Here is an 18,170-nt window from a genome sequence, read left to right as displayed (position 1 = left end):
GATTTTATGATGTAGATATAAAGCGAATCTCAGTTTGACACCTCGCGAGCAGCACCTGAATGCAGCATTTGTCACGGCTGAGATCATGCGTTGCTAAGTAGAGAGCATGCGCAGTACGCGGAGGTCTGGGAGTGTCTGAGCGGCTCGTTGGACGTGAATCCAACCCGCAGTCACTGAAGCCAAGAAGAGCATCTGCATGAACAATGAACCGGTTGACTTGGAAGGAGATAATGTGGTAAAGCCGACTTGCAGTGGACGTAGAAGGACCGTCGTGTTGGGATTGTACTAGAGCAGTGATTTGCTGGATATCTGTGGTGTGAATGACCTCTAACGGTACAGGGAATTAGTCATTTCCAGTACTTTGTTGTCTGCAGAGTCAATCCTCTTATAGGCAGTGATAGCGTTACATTGGCGGGCTTGTGTTTGCTTGATGATCATTATAACAAGCTGCACTTCTAAAGGCTAAATGTCTTAATCTATACATTTATATCAATACCTGAATTTTGGATGGCCTACAGGCTGATAGATTTTTACCAAAGTGCTGAATAGTTACTGCAAAGTCACTGTTTATTCTAAATAAGAGGAGTTTTTTGTAACCCAATTATTAAATCATTGCTTCATATTCACCTGCTTCATCTTCAGAGGTGAGTTTTATATACAGCAGATCACCTTTACATTGAAGACAGCACTGCATTGACTCTGAGTGACACTAGTAGGCACAAAGCTGCTGGATGTCATGAGTTGGCCATCTGTCGTGGGAACCTACTTGCTAGCAGATTAATCAGTGAAAGGGTCCAAGGCATCAGTCAGGACATTTGTGTGCCAGGACTCTGTTGGCTTCCCGGTGGAGGAGGGATGCTGAGGGCCACCGTGGGCTCAGTGGAGGAGAGAGATGAGGAGCAGGAGGATGAAGGTGAAGAAGAGTTGAGGGATGGAGGGGTGCCTTTCTATGTGAACAGAGGAGGACTCCCGGTGGATGAGGAGACTTGGGAGAGGATGTGGCGCCATGTGGCTCGAATCCACCCCAACGGTGAAGCTTTGTGGAAGGAGATCCGGGGTGCCACTGATCTGCCCAAGGTAAAGTGTTGAATATGTGAAGTTGCAGCTGATACCCATGTGGAACAGTTTACACCCATGTGTTATGGGAAAATATTGAGTTACAGTGTTGCTATGCAGTACCACATGAGTGACAGTCATGTGCCTCTAAATACACTATAAATAATTATTTTTGCTGATAAATTTTTTCCAGTGTAATTATAGTCAGAAAATACATCACATGATTTTTTCAATTTGCCCTGCACAGTACCTTTTGCGTTTGTATGGATGTTTAAGACCTTGTAGTCATTTCTCATGAGACTGGTTAAAGAACAATTAAGATACTTCCACCATTAGTTACACTGAATAGAGAAGAGCATCGAGGTCAAACAATACTACATTCTCCAGCTGCAGTGAATATTGGGATTGTACAATGGCAATGCAGTTGTTTGGCTCCTCTGTCCCACAGATTCCAGTACCGAGTGTGCCTACATACCAACCTACCACCACTATCCCACAGCGCTTGGAAGCCATACAGAAATACATCAGGGAATTGCAGTATCCTTTTGCTGGTTACAACCAAAACAATGATTATTGAGTGCATTTAAATGTTTTTTTCTTAATTTGTCATTTATTGTTAGACAGATACGTTTTACACACTGATCTTACTCAAATGGATATAAGAGTGAAATAAGAAGTGTAATACTTACAGACAACCATTTATTAATCCCACTGACCCACTGTTTTAGCACACTTTGATAGATATGGACCATACATGAGAAAGTAGGTCACTGTAGTATTATATTCTATATTAAGCAAAAGCTTGATTTCCAGTCAGAGCAGACTTTTCATCCATAATTAACCAACAACCGATGAATTACACAAAGCTGTTAAAGAGGTCGTTTCTTCCCCTCACTGAAAGCAGCCTCATGTTGCTCTGTTATAGTATGATCTTAACTGAGGCCCACAGGTACAATCACACAGGAACACAGTTTTTTGAAATCAAGAAGAGTCGTCCTCTTACTGCGTAAGCCAACTTTCTTTTTAACCCAAGGCTGATGATCATCAGTGTTAGACTCACAGAGCTTCGTGGCAGTACTCACGGGATTTCAGCAGCACTGTTTGTTGATTTCTTATGGTTTAGCCTGTGTTGCTGATGGCTGACGCATGTAGATCAGCTGTATCTCTGGTTTATCCCAGGGCTTTGTGAGTCAAAGCTGATGTCAATCAGCAGTGGCCTGGAACACACTTGTCCTGACCTCACTTTATTAGATTAAGTAGCACAGATTTCATTTCCGTGGCTCATGGAAAATGTTTTTGTTTGACTGCATGAAATCAATAACAGTGCATTCCTGTCATTTGTACTGCAAGTCATCAGTGTACTAGTGTCTTATACCACAGAATTACATGTTCTTGTTCAATATTTCTGCACAGGCTGATGGACATCGCTAAGGAGATGACACGGGAGGCTCTGCCAATCAAATGTCTGGAGGCGGTGATCTTGGGGATGTATCTTTACAGCAACAGATGATGTTGCATGACAATTTAGATGCTATGTCTTCAAATTGTGTTATGGTGTGTTTCATTAGAATGACTGCTGAGGCTGACAGCTTTCCAAATATTGCTCAACAAAGTGTCTAGATGTCTTTGGATTCTCCACATGTTATGGAAGCAGTAGGCTAACAACACTTGAAAACAAGGAGCCAAGTCTGCATTGATTGGACAGGATTTTTTTTGCCATTTTGTGACATTCAACCATCCATTTCCTTGACCCCACCTTCATACAGTTACCTCACCAACAACATGCCGGGTGTGGAGCGCTTCCCCCTCAGCTTTAAGTCTCAGTTCTCAGGGAACCATTTCCACCACATTGTGCTGGGAGTTCACAGCGGGGGACGTTTCGGCGCTCTGGGCATGAGCCGGAGGGAGGACCTCATGTTCAAGCCCCTGGAGTTCCGCACACTGATGGACTTGGTGCAGGAATATGACGGAGCCTACAGGGGCTACTGGCACACCCTCCACAAGGTCAAGATCGGCCAATACGTGTCCCATGACCCTCACAGCGTGGAGCAGATAGAGTGGAAACACTCCATACTGGATGTAGACAAGCTGACCAAGGAGGAGCTGCGGAAGGAGCTGGAGAGACACACTCGAGACATGAGGCTGAAGGTACTGTGCAGTAATGAAAAGAGTTTTCGTGGTGAATGGCAGTGCAGAAGCAGATAGCAAATGTGGGAACACATTAAGCAGATGTTTTTGCATGTTTAGCTTTTGCTTTATGCTTCTTTCTGAACTCTCACTTTCCAGCGGACACTTGCCCTTGCAGGACTAAAAGCAATGATGAGAAATATAATTTGTCCTCAGCAGATGGACTGCCCTTCCTCCTTATCGGGTTTCCTTTGACATGCTGTGTCCACGCACGGTGACACTGAGTGTCAACCTGCTGTTTGAGGAGCGGTTTCTCTCAAGCAATGCTCCCTCTCATCACCTCTAATGCTAACATAATGAAGGCTGCCTTGATGCTGAGCTCTGTGTATAATAAAACTAATGTGATGGCTTGACTCTGCTCTGCCGTGCCTCATGCATGGCTGGCTCAATCCATCAATAGCTGATCTTTTACACTGAGTGCTCTGCACAATCACATTAAAGACTGACATTCAGTACCATGAGGACATAAGCATAGTGTAACTCACCCATGTGATGTTTTAAAGTGATTGAATTTTTTTGTGAACTGTTCTTCAGATAGGAAAGCCTGTACCTCCCTCTCCAACCAAAGACAGGAGAAACAGCATGGGTTCCCCCCTCAGAGGACCAGGCAGCCCCATACGCAGGATCAGCCGTGTTGAGAGACGGTATGACTAATCATGTGCTCTGGATAATTTAGATCTTCACTAAAAATACAGGCAGCATAACCATTGATGTGTAATCTTTATAGTCACTGGAAAAGATTTGGACCACAGATGTCTCATGAGCTAAAGGAGTGTTTTCTGAATTAGTCACAGTTTCCTTCTTATGTGAATAAAACTCTTTGTCCTGTTTCTGATTTGTGTTTTTGTTGTTGCAGTCCCTCAGGGGAGAAGAAGGTCTTGGAGCAAAAATCGTCTGCAGACATGAACGGATACCAGATTCGAGTCTGAGGAAGAAGTTTAGTTTGCTTGTGAAATTTGAAGGTACCACACACTGGTTTCATGGGGCCACTGACTTACTCTAAGGCTTAATTCTTTGTACACATTGGCCTATTCACAGGATGTAGTTTCGAATAGGTCACCAGCAACTTTTCCTCCCAAAAAAAACAAATGCCTCATTCAGCGTCCCTATGTCAGTGTTGATAGAGGCTTTTTCAGGAGTAGTTACTGTGCTCAGTAATTGGTGCTGGCAACGCTCCCAAATTATAAGAAAGGGTCAAACGTGCAGTCATTTGTGAACATTTTTAAACAACTGCAGAGTTTTGAGGACTGTACACAATGTTAAATATGAGGGTTCCCTGAAGCTAGGCAAGACTACCACTCAGTGTAAATGTGCTACTGGACATATCATAGGTTTTTTGTGGTGTTGCTATGTTCAACAAAAGCTCTTAAGGCTTGTGTGCAATCTGTATCGTTGTACTGTACATGTAAGTGTGCAAATACATTTAATGTAATTTTAAATCCACTTAGGCTCTGCTGGGCAGCAAATGCTTGTGTAGTGACTTAGTTTGTAAACCACTACCCTCGTGCCTTGTATGACAACTCAAAGAGAAGAAAAACACTTTTATATCCAATCCATTATTGTCATTGCCTCACTAAACACAAAGCAGCGTCACCTCTGCTCTTCTAAATTACCTTGAAATAAGCTGACTGAGTTAAAACCCAGAGGCTAGCTTATTTAGCATGCTATCTACCTTACAGAGATGTTGACTGAATATGGGATTGAATACATTATATGCCTAAGTGTATCTAAGTGTAAGAAGGCATCTGTTGAGTGAAAATATGGGTCAGTGTGTTACTGAATATAAAATCTTTCAGTGAATCAAGACATTTGTCAAGGTGACTCACGACAACGCAGCTGACTTTATCTGCATTTAATGTAGATGTAAATTACTAAGAAGTCATATGTACTGTATAACTGCTTTATATATACAATTTCTAACTTTTATTTGTAGCAACTTTATCCAATATTTCACTTGCCTTAAGTGGTATCCAAGCAACTGACTTCCATTTAAGTGTAAAGTGTAAAGAAGTTTGTTTACAGCACTTTTATCTGCATTTTGTAATTTTTTTTAATTGTCATTTTATACTTCCCTCAGTGTTGGTGATCACCAGTAGACCACTTAATATTTACCACACACTGTTCTGAATATGTTGCCACAGCCAACATTTTTATCTGTACAGTAGGTGTTGTCCATTTTCATTTCAATATTCTATTACACAATTGTTTTGTACCAAATGACTTTTCATTTACAGGACCACAATAAAATTGTCACCAGGATTTTGGCAACACAACTTGTGATTGTTTTTTTCTTTAAATTAGTTATGTTTTTAATTACCTTGTCCTTTTTTAAACAGCCTACGTCCCAATAAATCCACAAATGAAGGCAGGGACTGGGCGCCAGTTTTCTGTCAACCTTTGGCACCAAGGCACATGATGACGAGAGCCGACTGAAGAGTTCTCCAAACACTACCCCTGTTAGGTTTACACAAAGGAAACTCAACGCCAACAAGTCTAAAAAAGGGAGGCATAGGCTTCAGTGAATTTAAACACTCAGTCAGAATAAGTGGGACACTTTCAACATGATTTAGATCTCAGAATATTGTTCAAGCTAGTTTCAAATAGAAAACCTACGCTGACAAAAGTAAGATAGTTATTGTGAAACATTATTATTCCATCCTTCACATTGTCTTGGTGTTGCTCAATGTTTGCTGAATATCTAAAAATATTTATGGTAGGATGCTGGCAGCATGTGCTTTGCTCTCATGATCAGGGATCCTGCTGTTTAATGGATCCCCAAGTCGACCCTGCCTGCAGCACAGCAATCAGCTAATAAGGTTTAATGGCTGCTGCTGCATTCAGTGAAAACCAGTCAGCGAGGAACCACTTTGATGCATAGGCCAGAAACGTAGCTCTGAGATGGCTATGTCTGCATGTAAGGTAAAACACTCTCATGTTACAATGTACTACTGTAAAAGCACATGAGGGAGTGGCAACATTTTTGTAAGTGAGCTTTAGAATGAGTGTTTGTTAATGTTGGGAAAGTCTGTCTAAGTTCTTGGTGAATTATAGAGACAGAAGTCATGAGAAAGATAAACAGATCCCTATCCTCCCTTCTGTGGATTCCAGATGTCAAACACTTTGTCCACCAGTGTTCGTAAGATATAGAAACAGAAGGCATTATGACCTATTTGGAAAGAAAACCTACTGACCTATTTTATTTACTTACATGCATTTGATGCCACGGGGGGAAATTAAGACACAGAATACTATTCTACTGCACATTAAAGGGTTCAACTAATGGGTGATTGTATTATATGGCAAATATATTTTACATACAGCACTGACGAGAATGAGTGAGAAGCGAGTGAAAGATATCCTACTGATGGGAAACAACTTCACAGACGTTCTATAGCCCACACATAACACAAAGCTCCCTCACTGAGCCCCGTCATGCATGAGCACTCAACTATCTACATAAATTATTCAGTCATGCATCAACCAGACAGACACACACACACACACACACCCACAAGTACACAGACATCTTCACCCAACAAACTGACGTCCTCAGTGTAGTGGGACATTCATGTCACAATCTCAGCACAGGATACACAGGGAGGCCAGCACCAACTGGAAGGTTTAATGTGAGTGGATACATTTAACGTTGCTACATCATAAATCCAGAAAGGAACTATAAATTCTTATTTCAAGCCTGGAGGCATTCATGTAATGTCTGTAATGTGTTAAAGATGAAAAATAATGAAGCAGGCAAAAATTAATGGAAAATATTTATTCAATATTTCTAACAATCTGAAAAAATAGAACTGACTCATAATTGGAGAAGTTTCATTCTCATTTCAAAATTAGGTGTAAAATAAATTAAAATATGACAGCAGTTATCAATAAAATGAACAGGTCAGTGCATTATCACACCAAAAAGAAAGCAATCACTACCTTCATTTTTTAAATGAACTATTACATCACCACTAATAAGATTTTTCATATCTCACTCATGGCTCATCATTTATCTGATGAAAACCATGTGGAATGAGACTGAATGTTAGCATTCATTATTTTTTCCTGGCCCTTTTGAACAAAAATACTGACTTCAATTCAGTTAGAAAACTATGACCCTCTGTTGCCAGTGTTGAACCACAAGTAATGGCATTCTTAATGATAAAAACAAAAACCAAATGTGTGCAGAGCAAGACCTGAATCATTTGAAAAGAAATATGTTTATAATTTCACTTCACCCACAGTGTTTCCTATCATGCAGCATTCAGGTCCAGTTGGAATTTGGCCATAAGACTGAGATGGTCAGAGGGGAATATGTGATTGGGAAGGCCTCTCATTGACCATACGACATCTTCTGATAGGAGGGAGAGACTACCAATCAACTTCAGACCTTCACTCAGAAAGTCACCACCATCTAAGGAAAGGAAAAGAAAAAACAACACACAAGTTATTTAAAGTAGCAAATTATTCATTTCCAACTGCTTCATGACATGCCCCCGTACCTTTTTGAGCAGAGGTTAAGGTGCGTCTTGGGGAGTAGAAGATGTAGTCAACAGTGGCTCCCACTTCAGAGTGCAGGGTTGTGACTTCTGAGCTGCCAGAGCCTGGGAGAACATGTTTATAGACCGACTCCAGGTCTAAGTGATGACTGATAGTGTGTCTGAACCTGTGACACAAAATTTATGACTGATATCACATGGTATAAAAGCAGTAAGAAGCAGTAACAGTTGATCCTTCAATCTACATTATGACAAAAAACTGCAGGGAAACTGACCTTTTCTCATAAGGCTGATTCCCCCTTGAAGCATCTGTGCACATGAAGAAGACACATATATTAACACAATACAGTAAGGAAATCAGTTTTTTTTTAATGGCAGAACTAGTATAAGAATATGTTGCTGTGTCTGTATGGTACAACTGTACCTGGTGTGTTGTCAGTCACGCCTGGGATCAGGTTCAGGTCCACCGGACGGACACATGCAGCTGGACAATAGCGCAGCTGTAGCATAAAGTCATGCGTGTACTGACATTTGCCTAAACACGAGGAACAAATGTTAGATATTAAGTTGATTGAGGGGGGAAATAAAACTAAAAAGGACTGGTATCCACTCCTTGAGTCAAGATTACTTAAGTAACTGCGTACAAATCACTTCAAACACTGACCTGATTTCTGACTCTGACTCTCAAACATGTTGTTGACAGTTGTGTACTGGCAGCTGTCAGTGACTGCCAGACAGCTGGGCCACAGGGGAGCAAACAGCCTGTAACAATGGGTTTTGTAGGACAGGTCCTCTTGACCTGATATCTGTAGGACATGGGGAATACATACGTGGTTACAGAGGTAACTGCTGCAAGCACCATGACAGAAAATTTTAAATAAAGAGCTTAATATAGCTAAAGAAGTCCACAGGAAGTGATGTGGGAGCAGTCTCACCATCCATGATGGTAGACCCTGGTAGTAGAGCTCGCCGGTGGTGATCAGCTGGTACAGAGGCATGTGTGGGACAGAGTTAAAGTCTCCACACAATACAACGTTACAGTGTTCGCCTTTGGCCTTACAGGACTTGACCGTGCTGTCGATCTCTGCCAGCATTATGGCTAACTGAGCCAGCTTCACGTCACCCCTCCTAGGGTTGAAGAGCAGGTGGGTGTTGGCCACGCAGAGGAGTGGGCCCTTCACCTTGGCTTCGGATGCCTGGGTGACCACTGGCCGAAGCAACAAAACTATGCCCACATTGTGTCGGTCCAGGAGATCTGTCTCCGGCCTGAAGTACTCCAGTGGAGTTACTGATACTTCAGCGAAGCAACTGTTTCGATAACAAGTAGCACAGCCGTCTGTCTTGGTCCCCGTACGCCTCTTGTACACACAGGTGTAGCCTGGAGCAACAACATGACGACAAAATATGTAATGTCTTCGTCACAAAATCCCCCATCATTATTATTCCACAGTTTTGTCTCAGATGACCTACCCATCTGAGACAGGACTGGATACAGCTGTTCATGGTAGTGGTTCTCCTGAACCTCTTGGAGACACAGAATCTACACACAAGAGGACACACACCAATCATCAGTGGACGCCTAGTCTAAAAATGAGAATAAATTTCCGAAAAAGAAGTTGTATTAGACTCACATCTGGTGCCCATTTCAGTATTTCCTCTAAGAGTAGGTTGCAGCGGTAGCTCCAGTCCAGCACATCCAGAGGACAGTGTATGTAAAGCTCCTGGTTGGCTTCCAGCAAATCTTGAGCAAGGATGTTGTAGGACATGACAGTGAAGTACATCTTTGTGAATGGGAAGGGTACCAGGGCAGGCTCTGCTGTAGCGGCACTCTCATCTACCTCCTCCCATACTCTCCACATCACTGGGTGGAAGACAAGCACACACACATACATACAAGTCTGTGCAAGCAACAGCTTGATGTTAAACTACTCACGAGCATTGACAAATCCCACTACAGTGAAAATATTACAATTGAGGGAAAAAAGTTTGACTCTCACCTTCAAAGGGCACTGTCGGCTCTGTTGGAGGGTAATAGCTCACAGTGGGAAATTGCCACAGTGGGCATTGCACTTCTTCTGCCAAACCAGGTCCTGCAGCGAAGTGCCAGCCAGTTTGTGTATCATGTTGCCCAGTGAATTTAAGGTGGGTTTGATTGTTAGAGAGAAGAGAGGTAAATACCAGCTTAGAACTGTTTTCCCCACCGTGCCTTTCATGAGCAGAGGGAGCTAAGTATTCATCCCAGCACTCAGTTATTTCATCAACAGTTACAGAGGGAGTGACAGATTCTTCCACACTTGGTATCTGTATTTGTCTCTGTACTAGACAGGTAGTTTCTTGTATGCTGTCTTCGGCTGGAGTTACGGACTTTCTCAAGCTTTGTATTTGTGCCTCAGCTGAACAGGTAGTTTCTTGTGTGCTGTCCTCAGCTGGAGTTACTAACTCCTCCAAGCTATGTATCTGTTTTTGTACCTCTGCTGAACAGATAGTGTCTTGTGTGCTGTCCTCAGCTAGACTTACTAACTCCCCCAAGCTATGCATCTGTACTGACTCTTCCATGGTGTGCATCTGTATTTGTTCCAGTACTGCACAAGCAGTTTCTTGTATGCTTTCATCTGTTTGCAGGCACTTTAACTGTGCCTCAAGTGCTTGCTCTGGACTGATACCCTCAGTGTTTTGTTTCCTATGCAGCACAGAGACATCTTCTTGCTTGGGAACTTCCACTGTGTTGTGCTGCATCTCACTCATCTTTACAGTCTCATTCTCTGTTTCTTCACGCAGGACAGCCACCAGCTGTTCTTTGTCTGTGTCAATTCTTGCATCCACCTCTTTTTCTGGGCTTTGCTCTTTCATCCTTTCTTTCGTTTCTCCCTTGGTCCATCTGCTTTGGCTGAGCCACAGGTCCGGCAGGGTTGTCCGAGACTGGATGAACGTCCTGGTTGTGACAGCACCACCATCCCACACTGACCTGCCATTAACCACTGCAAGAGGGAGACCCTTCTTTGAGGCCTCTGTAAAACAAGATTAGTCCAAGAAAGCAGTGATGCATTCATGTTAAACTAAAACTTACTGAGCTTTTTTTCTTAGTCAAAACATAAACTACGCCAACAACGTGATATTCTGACGTCACGGGGGCGTCAAAAGCTCAGGAACAGGTGCAAACAAACACACGTTGCTATGAGCTAAAGTTAGCTAAGCTGCAATAACAAGACACGCTCTGTGTTCCCGTTAACATAAAGGAGAAATTCTTAGCGTTACCACACACTGGTCACACCGAGGGTGATATAGAAAGTGACACCGCCAACAAATAACAAGACAAAGTCAGCAACGAACTAAACCAAACGTTAGCAACCATTAGCTCGTAACAGCTGCTCAGGGGAAACGCACACAGCTGGCACTAATTGCATGACACTTTCAAACACGGATACCTTTGCAAGTGTGCTAAGTGTGCTTATTTACCTGAGCGTCGACCGGTAAAGTACCGTGACAATGGGTAGAGCGCATAAAATAACAGGCTGCCAATCATGTTTCTCAGCTAACATCAGCGCAGGCGCGTCGTCGGGTTGTTGGTGGAAGTGAAGTTCGGGGCACAAGTCAAATGTCACTGGAGTGGTTTCCTCATGGAGCTGTTTGTTGTTTTGAGTTTGTAGTAATGTATTAAAAAAAATCCGACATTCTATAAAATGAGATGATATGAAAATGCACATCATCCAATGAAATACTATTTTACTCAAAATCATTTCATATACTGTTTGCCATGCTGTTCTTACAGTATGTTTTGCTTGGAGTTACTAAAAACACAGTATTGTAACCACACTAAGGCATACATTTTTAATGTCACTACACATGACACATTACCTTAGGGGTAGAATTACCTGCTAGACACGACAGGCCTATTTCATTTCACAGCACAGGCCCATACAGAACAACCAGGGATAAATGGGCAAATAATCAAAAGACTGTTCCTTTTGTGTCTAGGAAATGGTTTTAAAATAGGACACAAGCTCTACCTGCAGACTGCAATGTCGACACTATCTTTTGAGTCCCTTTGCTTAAAAGATGATGATTGTCCATCCCCAACTCAACCACAAGGCGAGGAGGACGAGTTTGACACAGACTTGGATTCGGATGGTATGTTAAATTAAGTCTTTCATTAATTTTTGGAATTCTTGGCTAAATACTGTTCTTAATGTAAAGCTGTAAAATCATATATAACATACAGCACATATATACTGTAAATTCATTATAGTGATGTAAAAACAAAACAATGCAATTAAATGGCTTGTGCCAAGAGTTGCCATAAAATATAGCTCATTACAATAGGTATAAGCAAGGGCCCATATATTCATACTGTATGGGGCTATATGTTTCCAGAAAAAGAGGAGAGCAATAAGGAGGCATCTGTAGCTGAAGTGTACCTGCAGGCCTGCAAGCTAGTGGGTGTGGTGCCGGTCTCCTACTTTATACGAAACCTTGACTGTACAATAATGACCCTTACCCACCATGGGCTTGGACCTTTGGGATGCAAGGCACTTGCTATTGCTTTGGTGGTAAGTTTAAAATGCCAGCGTGTTATTGGGTTTGACTTTTTGAAGTAGAAATTACTGATAAGCTCTTTGTGTTTAGTCTGATATGCATATCAACACTCTGGAACTGGCAGACAATCACATTCAAGCTGAAGGAGCCAAATACCTTGTGGAGATGTTGAGGGCTAATTTCACCATTCAGCATCTGGTATGTAGGACTGCAAACCCACCACCAGAGGGCACAAGTGCTTTTCCGGTGATATTTCACATGGCTTTCACAGTGGAGTATAAAATGTACTTTACCAGCATCTGTTTTGCTTTCAGGATTTGTCCAATAACTATCTACGGTCCGCAGGAGCTGAGTATGTGGCTAAAATGTTGCTGGACAACATTTCATTAAAGTCTATTAAACTTTCAGGTAATGTGCACATTAACAGCATTTAACTGCACTGATATTAGCTGGGAGTGACACGAAAACGTTGAATTGTTGAAAAACAACATTTCTTACAAGATCAGTAAATTTAACAATGATACTAATAAAATTATTATTTTCATCATCATCTCTATTTTGTATATTTAAACAAATAATATTTTCCTATCAGGAAATGGATTTACTGATGATGATGCTAAATATTTTGCAGATTCCTTCTCGGTAAGTTGTTAAAGAAGAATTAAACATTTCTTTTATTTAAACATTTGTTCATTTTCATATTTTCTCAATGACCATATTGCTAATATTTTTTTAACACTTAGAGCAATTCCAGAATTAAGGAACTTGACATAAGCCATAATGAGTTCTGTGGAAAAGGAGGCGAACATTTGGGACAATTGCTGGGTACGGTCAAATTCACCAGTCTTAATATTTTTATAAATGTGAGATTTTTCTCTGATTTTACCATCTACTTCTACAGCAAACAATGAAGGTCTGGAGGTGCTGGACCTAAGCTGGAATCATCTTAGAATGAAAGGCGCTGTAGCTTTTTGTGCAGGACTCAAAGTATGTTTCTATAAGAAATTCATTTTATCATTTACTTGTTATGCAACATTTGAATTCATGTACTCTACATTTTCAATATTTAGGTGAATATGATGTTAAAACACCTTGACCTATCATGGAATGGTTTTGGGAATGAGGGTGCCCTGGCCATGGGAGAGGCCCTAAAATTCAACAACACTCTGGTGCACCTCAACCTCAACAACAACCGCCTCACCAATGAGGGCATCAGCCTGCTGTGCAGAGGTCTTGAGTTCAACGACACACTCCGTGTCCTGCTGGTGGATGGACAAAGTTGTATTAAGCCAACACACATCATCACTTTGGCTACAGATAAATTGTAAGGTGATGCTTTATTCTTATAATCCTGCAGCTGGCATTCAACTCTATAACAGTAGAGGGAGCACTGGCCTTGGTTAATGTGGTAAAGAACACACCTAAAACTGCCTTGGAGGAGATAAACATGTGTGTGAGTGACTTGTTTACAGCACTGTTTTGCATCCTGATCCAATTATCCTGTTATGCAATCTGATCGCATTTCGAACAAGTCACATTAGCTGTTGACACAGTTGAGTTTTGTGTTCATTTTAATCAAGACAAGATTGCATTGTTTTTTTTTTACCTTCTTACCAAGCAGAATGTACTGGTAAATGAGAACTTTGTGCATCTGTTGGAGTTGACGTGTCAGGAACATCCTGGTCTGGACGTGCAGTATGGAGGGGTGGGGGGCTTCATCGCTAAGAAGCCACCAAAACGTGTCGATCCAATGAAAGTCATTCAGGTCTGTCTGTAATGTCTAACAAGTGTTTTACTCGCACAATAATGGAGTAAAACGGTCAAGAGACTGCATCTCTTTCTTTCTTTGGTTCTGTATGTATTTAATAATTGATAAAACATGTTCTTCCTTTTTCAAAAGGACTATCTGGATAAACGCAAGCTGCGCCTGTGGGATTTCTTTCGGAACATTGACAAAGATGGCACCATGCGAGTCCCTGTCGCTGACTTCAGGAAGGCAGTGCAGGTTTCTGAATAAATATCGATTCATTTAACTGTGTAGGGTCAGTGACATTTGCAGGAAGAACTCCACTGATGGATTTCAGTGACAGAATACGATGAGACTGTCCTCTGAAATCATCCGTGATGAAGTCTCTTCCAATCTTATTCACAACTGTTTCCTGATGCTGATCGTGACCGACATAAAACACATAACTAATCTATAAAGTCATGCAGTAAAGAACTTCACTGATGCATTGCATGAAAAAGTAGAAACTCTGACTCTGTCTTTTTTTGTTGTGTAAAACCATGATAGCAATCAAGCATTCCTTTGGATCGATACCAGATTGAAGAGCTGATTCAGAGACTTGATCGTGACAGGACAGGAATGGTAGACTATAGGTGAGCACATCTGGTGTTTGATTACGGGCCTCTAAACTGCGTCACAGAATAGACCTGTGCTGGCTAAGGTTTACGGTTGGAAAACATTGAGAAACAACGCTGCTGTGAATTTCTTTTTTTACAGTTGCTCGTTTTATTATTATTTCAGCGATGGCATAGTTGAACCATGTGTGTTTTAGATATGAGCTGGGAATTTGTCCAAATCTTCACTTTGAATGATGTTGTAAAGTTTGGCTCCACAAAGCAACTGCTGTATAATGTTTCTGTGCAGGGGGTTGGCAGATACAAGGAAACAGATGATGAGGGATCACCGCCGCCAGCTGAGGAAGGTTGAGTCCCGTCAGAAGAAAGAGAAGCAGAAGAGCGACCGTATCCTCAAGACCTTCCAGAGCGCTGTGGAGGCAGTTACGCCTCACAGCTCCATGGTCATATCTCCAGGAGGTGCCAAAGATGACTCAAGTGGTCCGCAGCAGTTTTCTGCCACCCCTCTCAGCTCATGGCACCACATTGTCATGTCCAACAGCAGTCGCTATTCTGTCACTAACCTAAGCAATGAGCACGTCCACCTGCCCATGTTAGGAGGCACCATGTCTTACCGTCCGACCAGTTCCCTGGCAATGCGCTCCTACTCCCAACCCAACCTGCTGGATGACTCCCCTCGCTCTGCCCCAAGCAAGTCCATCTCTGCTCAGGGTATACGCTCTGATCCAGAGATGGGACACAGCAAGCTAAGCCCCACTGCTAACCACCTGACCAGGTCCAGGCCTGCTCTCAGCGCCAAGCAGCCGCAGGTTAAAGCCAAAACCAAGAAAGTGAAGAAGAAGAAAACTAAGAAACATGTGGAGAAGGGCTCAAAGAATCTAACACAAACTGTCAAGTGACTGTCAAACTCTGTATAACGCTATGAAATGTTAGGATTCTTTTTGCCTGTTGTCACTGGCTTCTTTGTTACACACAATTATTAAATAAACATTGATTTTCATTCTTTATCCTGTTGCTGAAATGACAAATGACAAATTCATCCATGCAGCAAGTAGGCCATCTCTCAATCAACATTTCATTCAGTTTCCTGCTGAATGGGATGGACCATCGGAGGAAACAAGACATTTCGTCACACTCAGACGTTAGAACCATCCATCAGTGATTCTTAGAATTCTGATGCACACCCAAACGTTAGTAATTCATTTCTGTTTGCTGAAGATATCATAAAGTGTTATATCTTGACATGTGTCTTGGCAGTGCTGTGAACCAGGACAGGTGCTGCATCCTACAGGATGTTGAAACTGGCTATATAAGCCCTGAAGATTCATCTGTCTCAATCATAAGCACTCTGACTGCACCAGCATGATCGGCACGGTGTATTTCTTTGCACTGCTGAGCTCCACGATGGCCTGGGGGGTATGTATGGCATGACTTAGATCAGCGAGCGATTCATCTTTAGTCTTTGAGGCTCTATCCACATTAGAGGTAAGCTTATCTACAGTATATTCACGTGACCCTTCTTCTCAGCGTGTAGGCCTGTGGAGAGAGGGGAGTGCGAGGAATGAGACAGGAGGTGGAAGTGGGGACAGATGTACCTGTGATGCCTTCATGCCCAGTTCAACTTTTCCTATAGGAGACCTGGTGGTGGTAGAGCAGGCAGCCGGGGAGATCTCCCACAAACTGGAGCTGGAGATGGGAAAGGTACATTTTGGGAGCATGTGCAATAACTGGCAACATTTGAGACAAAAAAGTGTAAAATGTTTTTTTTTTTTTTCATGACTTGATTTCAGCTGGAAGACTATGAGACCAAGCTGATAGCATACGCAGAAAAAATAATAAAGATCACAGTGGAAACTGAAAAAATGGAGAAGAACCCTGATGCCTACAATGATGCTGACATGGACGAGATGAAGGTGGAGATTAAACAAGTGGAAGCTCTGATTAAAGAACTGCAGCTTTCCATCAGAGGCTCCACCACCATCTTTGAGTCTCTGCGCGTACAGGTAAGTACTGAGCATGGCCGTCAGTGCATCAACAGACATAATGCTGATAAACCACGTTATCTTTCAGATCTCAGCCATGGTGGAGACCTTGAATAGCCTGGAGAAGACCTACGACAAGAATGTGGTTCTGGTGACCCGCCGAGAATACATCAAGGTGCAGCTGCAGCTGGAGGAGTGTGAGAGACGCCACCAGGAGCTCTTCAACCCAAACATTGGTAAGCTCATCAACACTACTACACACATTGAGATCGAAGCAGTCTTTGAACACATTTAATTCATTTTCCTCTCTCTCTCTGCAGGGTCCTGTGCGCACACTGGTATCATCAAGGTCAGCAAGCCCATTGTGAGCCAACTGAATGCCCATCTAAACTCAGGCTACAAATTTGGAGGCTGGGGGAAAGATTCAAAGCCTGTACCTGACAGAGAGTCTATGTACTGGTACTCTGGCTACACTACTGGCTCCATCGTTGACATTAGGTTTTACACCAACTACAAGAATCTCATTTTGAGAAACCACTTCCAGCATCACAACTTACACAGCAGCTGGATTGGTACAGGGAACAATTTCATCATCCGTGACAATTCCCTGTATTATCAGATTAACAGTCCATTTGGGTTGGCTAAACTGAATTTCACCAACATGAAATATGAGTCCAGGGTGATTCCTGGGGCTAGCACCCGATTTTCCTACACTAACTCCCCCAATCAAAACTTTGACTTCGCTGCTGATGAGACCGGCTTGTGGGTGACCTATGCTACAGAGTCGTCCAGCGGTAGGATGGTGATTGCTAAAATAGATGAGCCTTCTTTTGGGGTCGAGGAGGAATGGCAAACTAGTATCTACAAACCAGGATTGAGCAACGCCTTTATGGTGTGTGGCGTTCTGTATGCAGTCAGGACAGTCGATATTGAAACGGAAGAAATCTTTTACAAGTATGACACCAAAACCAAACAAGAGAGCTACATCAGGATCCCCTTTGAGAGGTTCCAGGAAAAGTATTCCAACCTGGACTACAATCCCAATGACCAGAAGCTCTACATGTACAATGACGGCTACTATGTTAACTATCATCTGTGGTTTAACCACACAACTAAAGCCACTGTGGAGCCACCACTTCTCCTGTCCTAAATCATTATGTGATTTTCTGAAATATAACATCTTATAAATGAAACAATGATCGCAGCCTATCTCTCACTTTTTTTTCTTCATCACTTATCCTTCTTCTTGAATGCTATTAAATAAATAAATAATCTCAAGCATTACAAAGGTGTCGGGTGTGTTCTTGTGTAAATGCTCATGAATAGAGTATATTATTTGGTGATTCATGAAAATTAGAGTATCACTACTATCAAAATAGATTCAATTTGAAAAAAAAAGTAGATGGGTGGCGTAGTATTCAGATTTATGATGCAATAATCAACTTTGACATCCTATTTTCCGTTTATGTAACCATGAAATTATATATAACATCCATAAACATCTATACAAAAGGAGGAATTTATTTCCACTATAAGATGAGCATTTATATCATAT

General features: G+C 42.1%; 4 protein-coding genes across 4 annotated transcripts; 3 read left to right on the top strand and 1 right to left on the bottom strand.

Annotated features, from left to right (window-relative positions):
* Window positions 1-141: 141 nt before the first annotated feature.
* Window positions 142-5,516, top strand: vash1 (vasohibin 1). Its single transcript, XM_023417334.2, has 7 exons — window positions 142-1,077; window positions 1,505-1,593; window positions 2,006-2,062; window positions 2,470-2,544; window positions 2,823-3,204; window positions 3,778-3,887; window positions 4,100-5,516. Exons 1-7 carry the CDS (start codon window positions 856-858, stop codon window positions 4,170-4,172), a joined length of 1,008 nt encoding a protein of 335 aa, XP_023273102.1. The 5' UTR covers window positions 142-855; the 3' UTR covers window positions 4,173-5,516.
* A 1,484-nt stretch (window positions 5,517-7,000) lies between these two features.
* Window positions 7,001-11,312, bottom strand: angel1 (angel homolog 1 (Drosophila)). The gene is made up of 10 exons (XM_087176912.1): window positions 11,196-11,312; window positions 9,737-10,747; window positions 9,371-9,600; window positions 9,210-9,279; window positions 8,675-9,117; window positions 8,404-8,545; window positions 8,164-8,274; window positions 8,015-8,048; window positions 7,743-7,906; window positions 7,001-7,654 (listed from the first exon to the last, which is right to left on the bottom strand). The coding sequence occupies exons 1-10, from the start codon at window positions 11,260-11,262 to the stop codon at window positions 7,494-7,496; spliced, it is 2,433 nt and encodes an 810-aa protein (XP_087033038.1). The 5' UTR covers window positions 11,263-11,312; the 3' UTR covers window positions 7,001-7,493.
* A 136-nt stretch (window positions 11,313-11,448) lies between these two features.
* On the top strand, window positions 11,449-15,640 carry lrrc74a (leucine rich repeat containing 74A). Its single transcript, XM_023417210.2, has 13 exons — window positions 11,449-11,867; window positions 12,111-12,286; window positions 12,363-12,470; window positions 12,587-12,680; window positions 12,865-12,914; window positions 13,016-13,097; window positions 13,174-13,259; window positions 13,343-13,537; window positions 13,630-13,725; window positions 13,894-14,037; window positions 14,173-14,277; window positions 14,566-14,651; window positions 14,923-15,640. Exons 1-13 carry the CDS (start codon window positions 11,759-11,761, stop codon window positions 15,530-15,532), a joined length of 1,941 nt encoding a protein of 646 aa, XP_023272978.1. The 5' UTR covers window positions 11,449-11,758; the 3' UTR covers window positions 15,533-15,640.
* A 334-nt stretch (window positions 15,641-15,974) lies between these two features.
* olfm4.1 (olfactomedin 4, tandem duplicate 1) lies at window positions 15,975-17,903 on the top strand. Its single transcript, XM_023417244.2, has 5 exons — window positions 15,975-16,049; window positions 16,161-16,334; window positions 16,424-16,636; window positions 16,704-16,851; window positions 16,936-17,903. Exons 1-5 carry the CDS (start codon window positions 15,996-15,998, stop codon window positions 17,763-17,765), a joined length of 1,419 nt encoding a protein of 472 aa, XP_023273012.1. The 5' UTR covers window positions 15,975-15,995; the 3' UTR covers window positions 17,766-17,903.
* Window positions 17,904-18,170: the final 267 nt, after the last annotated feature.

This window comes from Seriola lalandi, unplaced genomic scaffold (genome assembly GCF_002814215.2).
Source record: "Seriola lalandi dorsalis isolate HSWRI2012SDOR001 ecotype SW California unplaced genomic scaffold, Sedor1 jcf7180002054573, whole genome shotgun sequence".
In the NCBI taxonomy this organism is placed as follows: domain Eukaryota; kingdom Metazoa; phylum Chordata; class Actinopteri; order Carangiformes; family Carangidae; genus Seriola; species Seriola lalandi.
This window is presented reverse-complemented; position numbering and strand designations above follow the sequence as displayed.

Coding starts and splice junctions, on each gene's coding strand:
- angel1 (XM_087176912.1), bottom strand. CDS start 11,262: ATGATTGGCAGCCTGTTATTTTATGCGCTCTACCCATTGTCACGGTAC. Junction 9,118..9,209: donor TCCAGTCCTGTCTCAGATGG/GTAGGTCATCTG, acceptor TTGTTGCTCCAG/GCTACACCTGTGTGTACAAG. Junction 8,546..8,674: donor AGGGTCTACCATCATGGATG/GTGAGACTGCTC, acceptor CATGTCCTACAG/ATATCAGGTCAAGAGGACCT.
- vash1 (XM_023417334.2), top strand. CDS start 856: ATGCTGAGGGCCACCGTGGGCTCAGTGGAGGAGAGAGATGAGGAGCAG. Junction 1,078..1,504: donor GTGCCACTGATCTGCCCAAG/GTAAAGTGTTGA, acceptor TCTGTCCCACAG/ATTCCAGTACCGAGTGTGCC. Junction 3,205..3,777: donor CTCGAGACATGAGGCTGAAG/GTACTGTGCAGT, acceptor ACTGTTCTTCAG/ATAGGAAAGCCTGTACCTCC.
- olfm4.1 (XM_023417244.2), top strand. CDS start 15,996: ATGATCGGCACGGTGTATTTCTTTGCACTGCTGAGCTCCACGATGGCC. Junction 16,335..16,423: donor TGGAGCTGGAGATGGGAAAG/GTACATTTTGGG, acceptor ACTTGATTTCAG/CTGGAAGACTATGAGACCAA. Junction 16,852..16,935: donor GCTCTTCAACCCAAACATTG/GTAAGCTCATCA, acceptor CTCTCTCTGCAG/GGTCCTGTGCGCACACTGGT.
- lrrc74a (XM_023417210.2), top strand. CDS start 11,759: ATGTCGACACTATCTTTTGAGTCCCTTTGCTTAAAAGATGATGATTGT. Junction 12,681..12,864: donor AAAGTCTATTAAACTTTCAG/GTAATGTGCACA, acceptor TTTTCCTATCAG/GAAATGGATTTACTGATGAT. Junction 12,915..13,015: donor ATTTTGCAGATTCCTTCTCG/GTAAGTTGTTAA, acceptor TTTAACACTTAG/AGCAATTCCAGAATTAAGGA.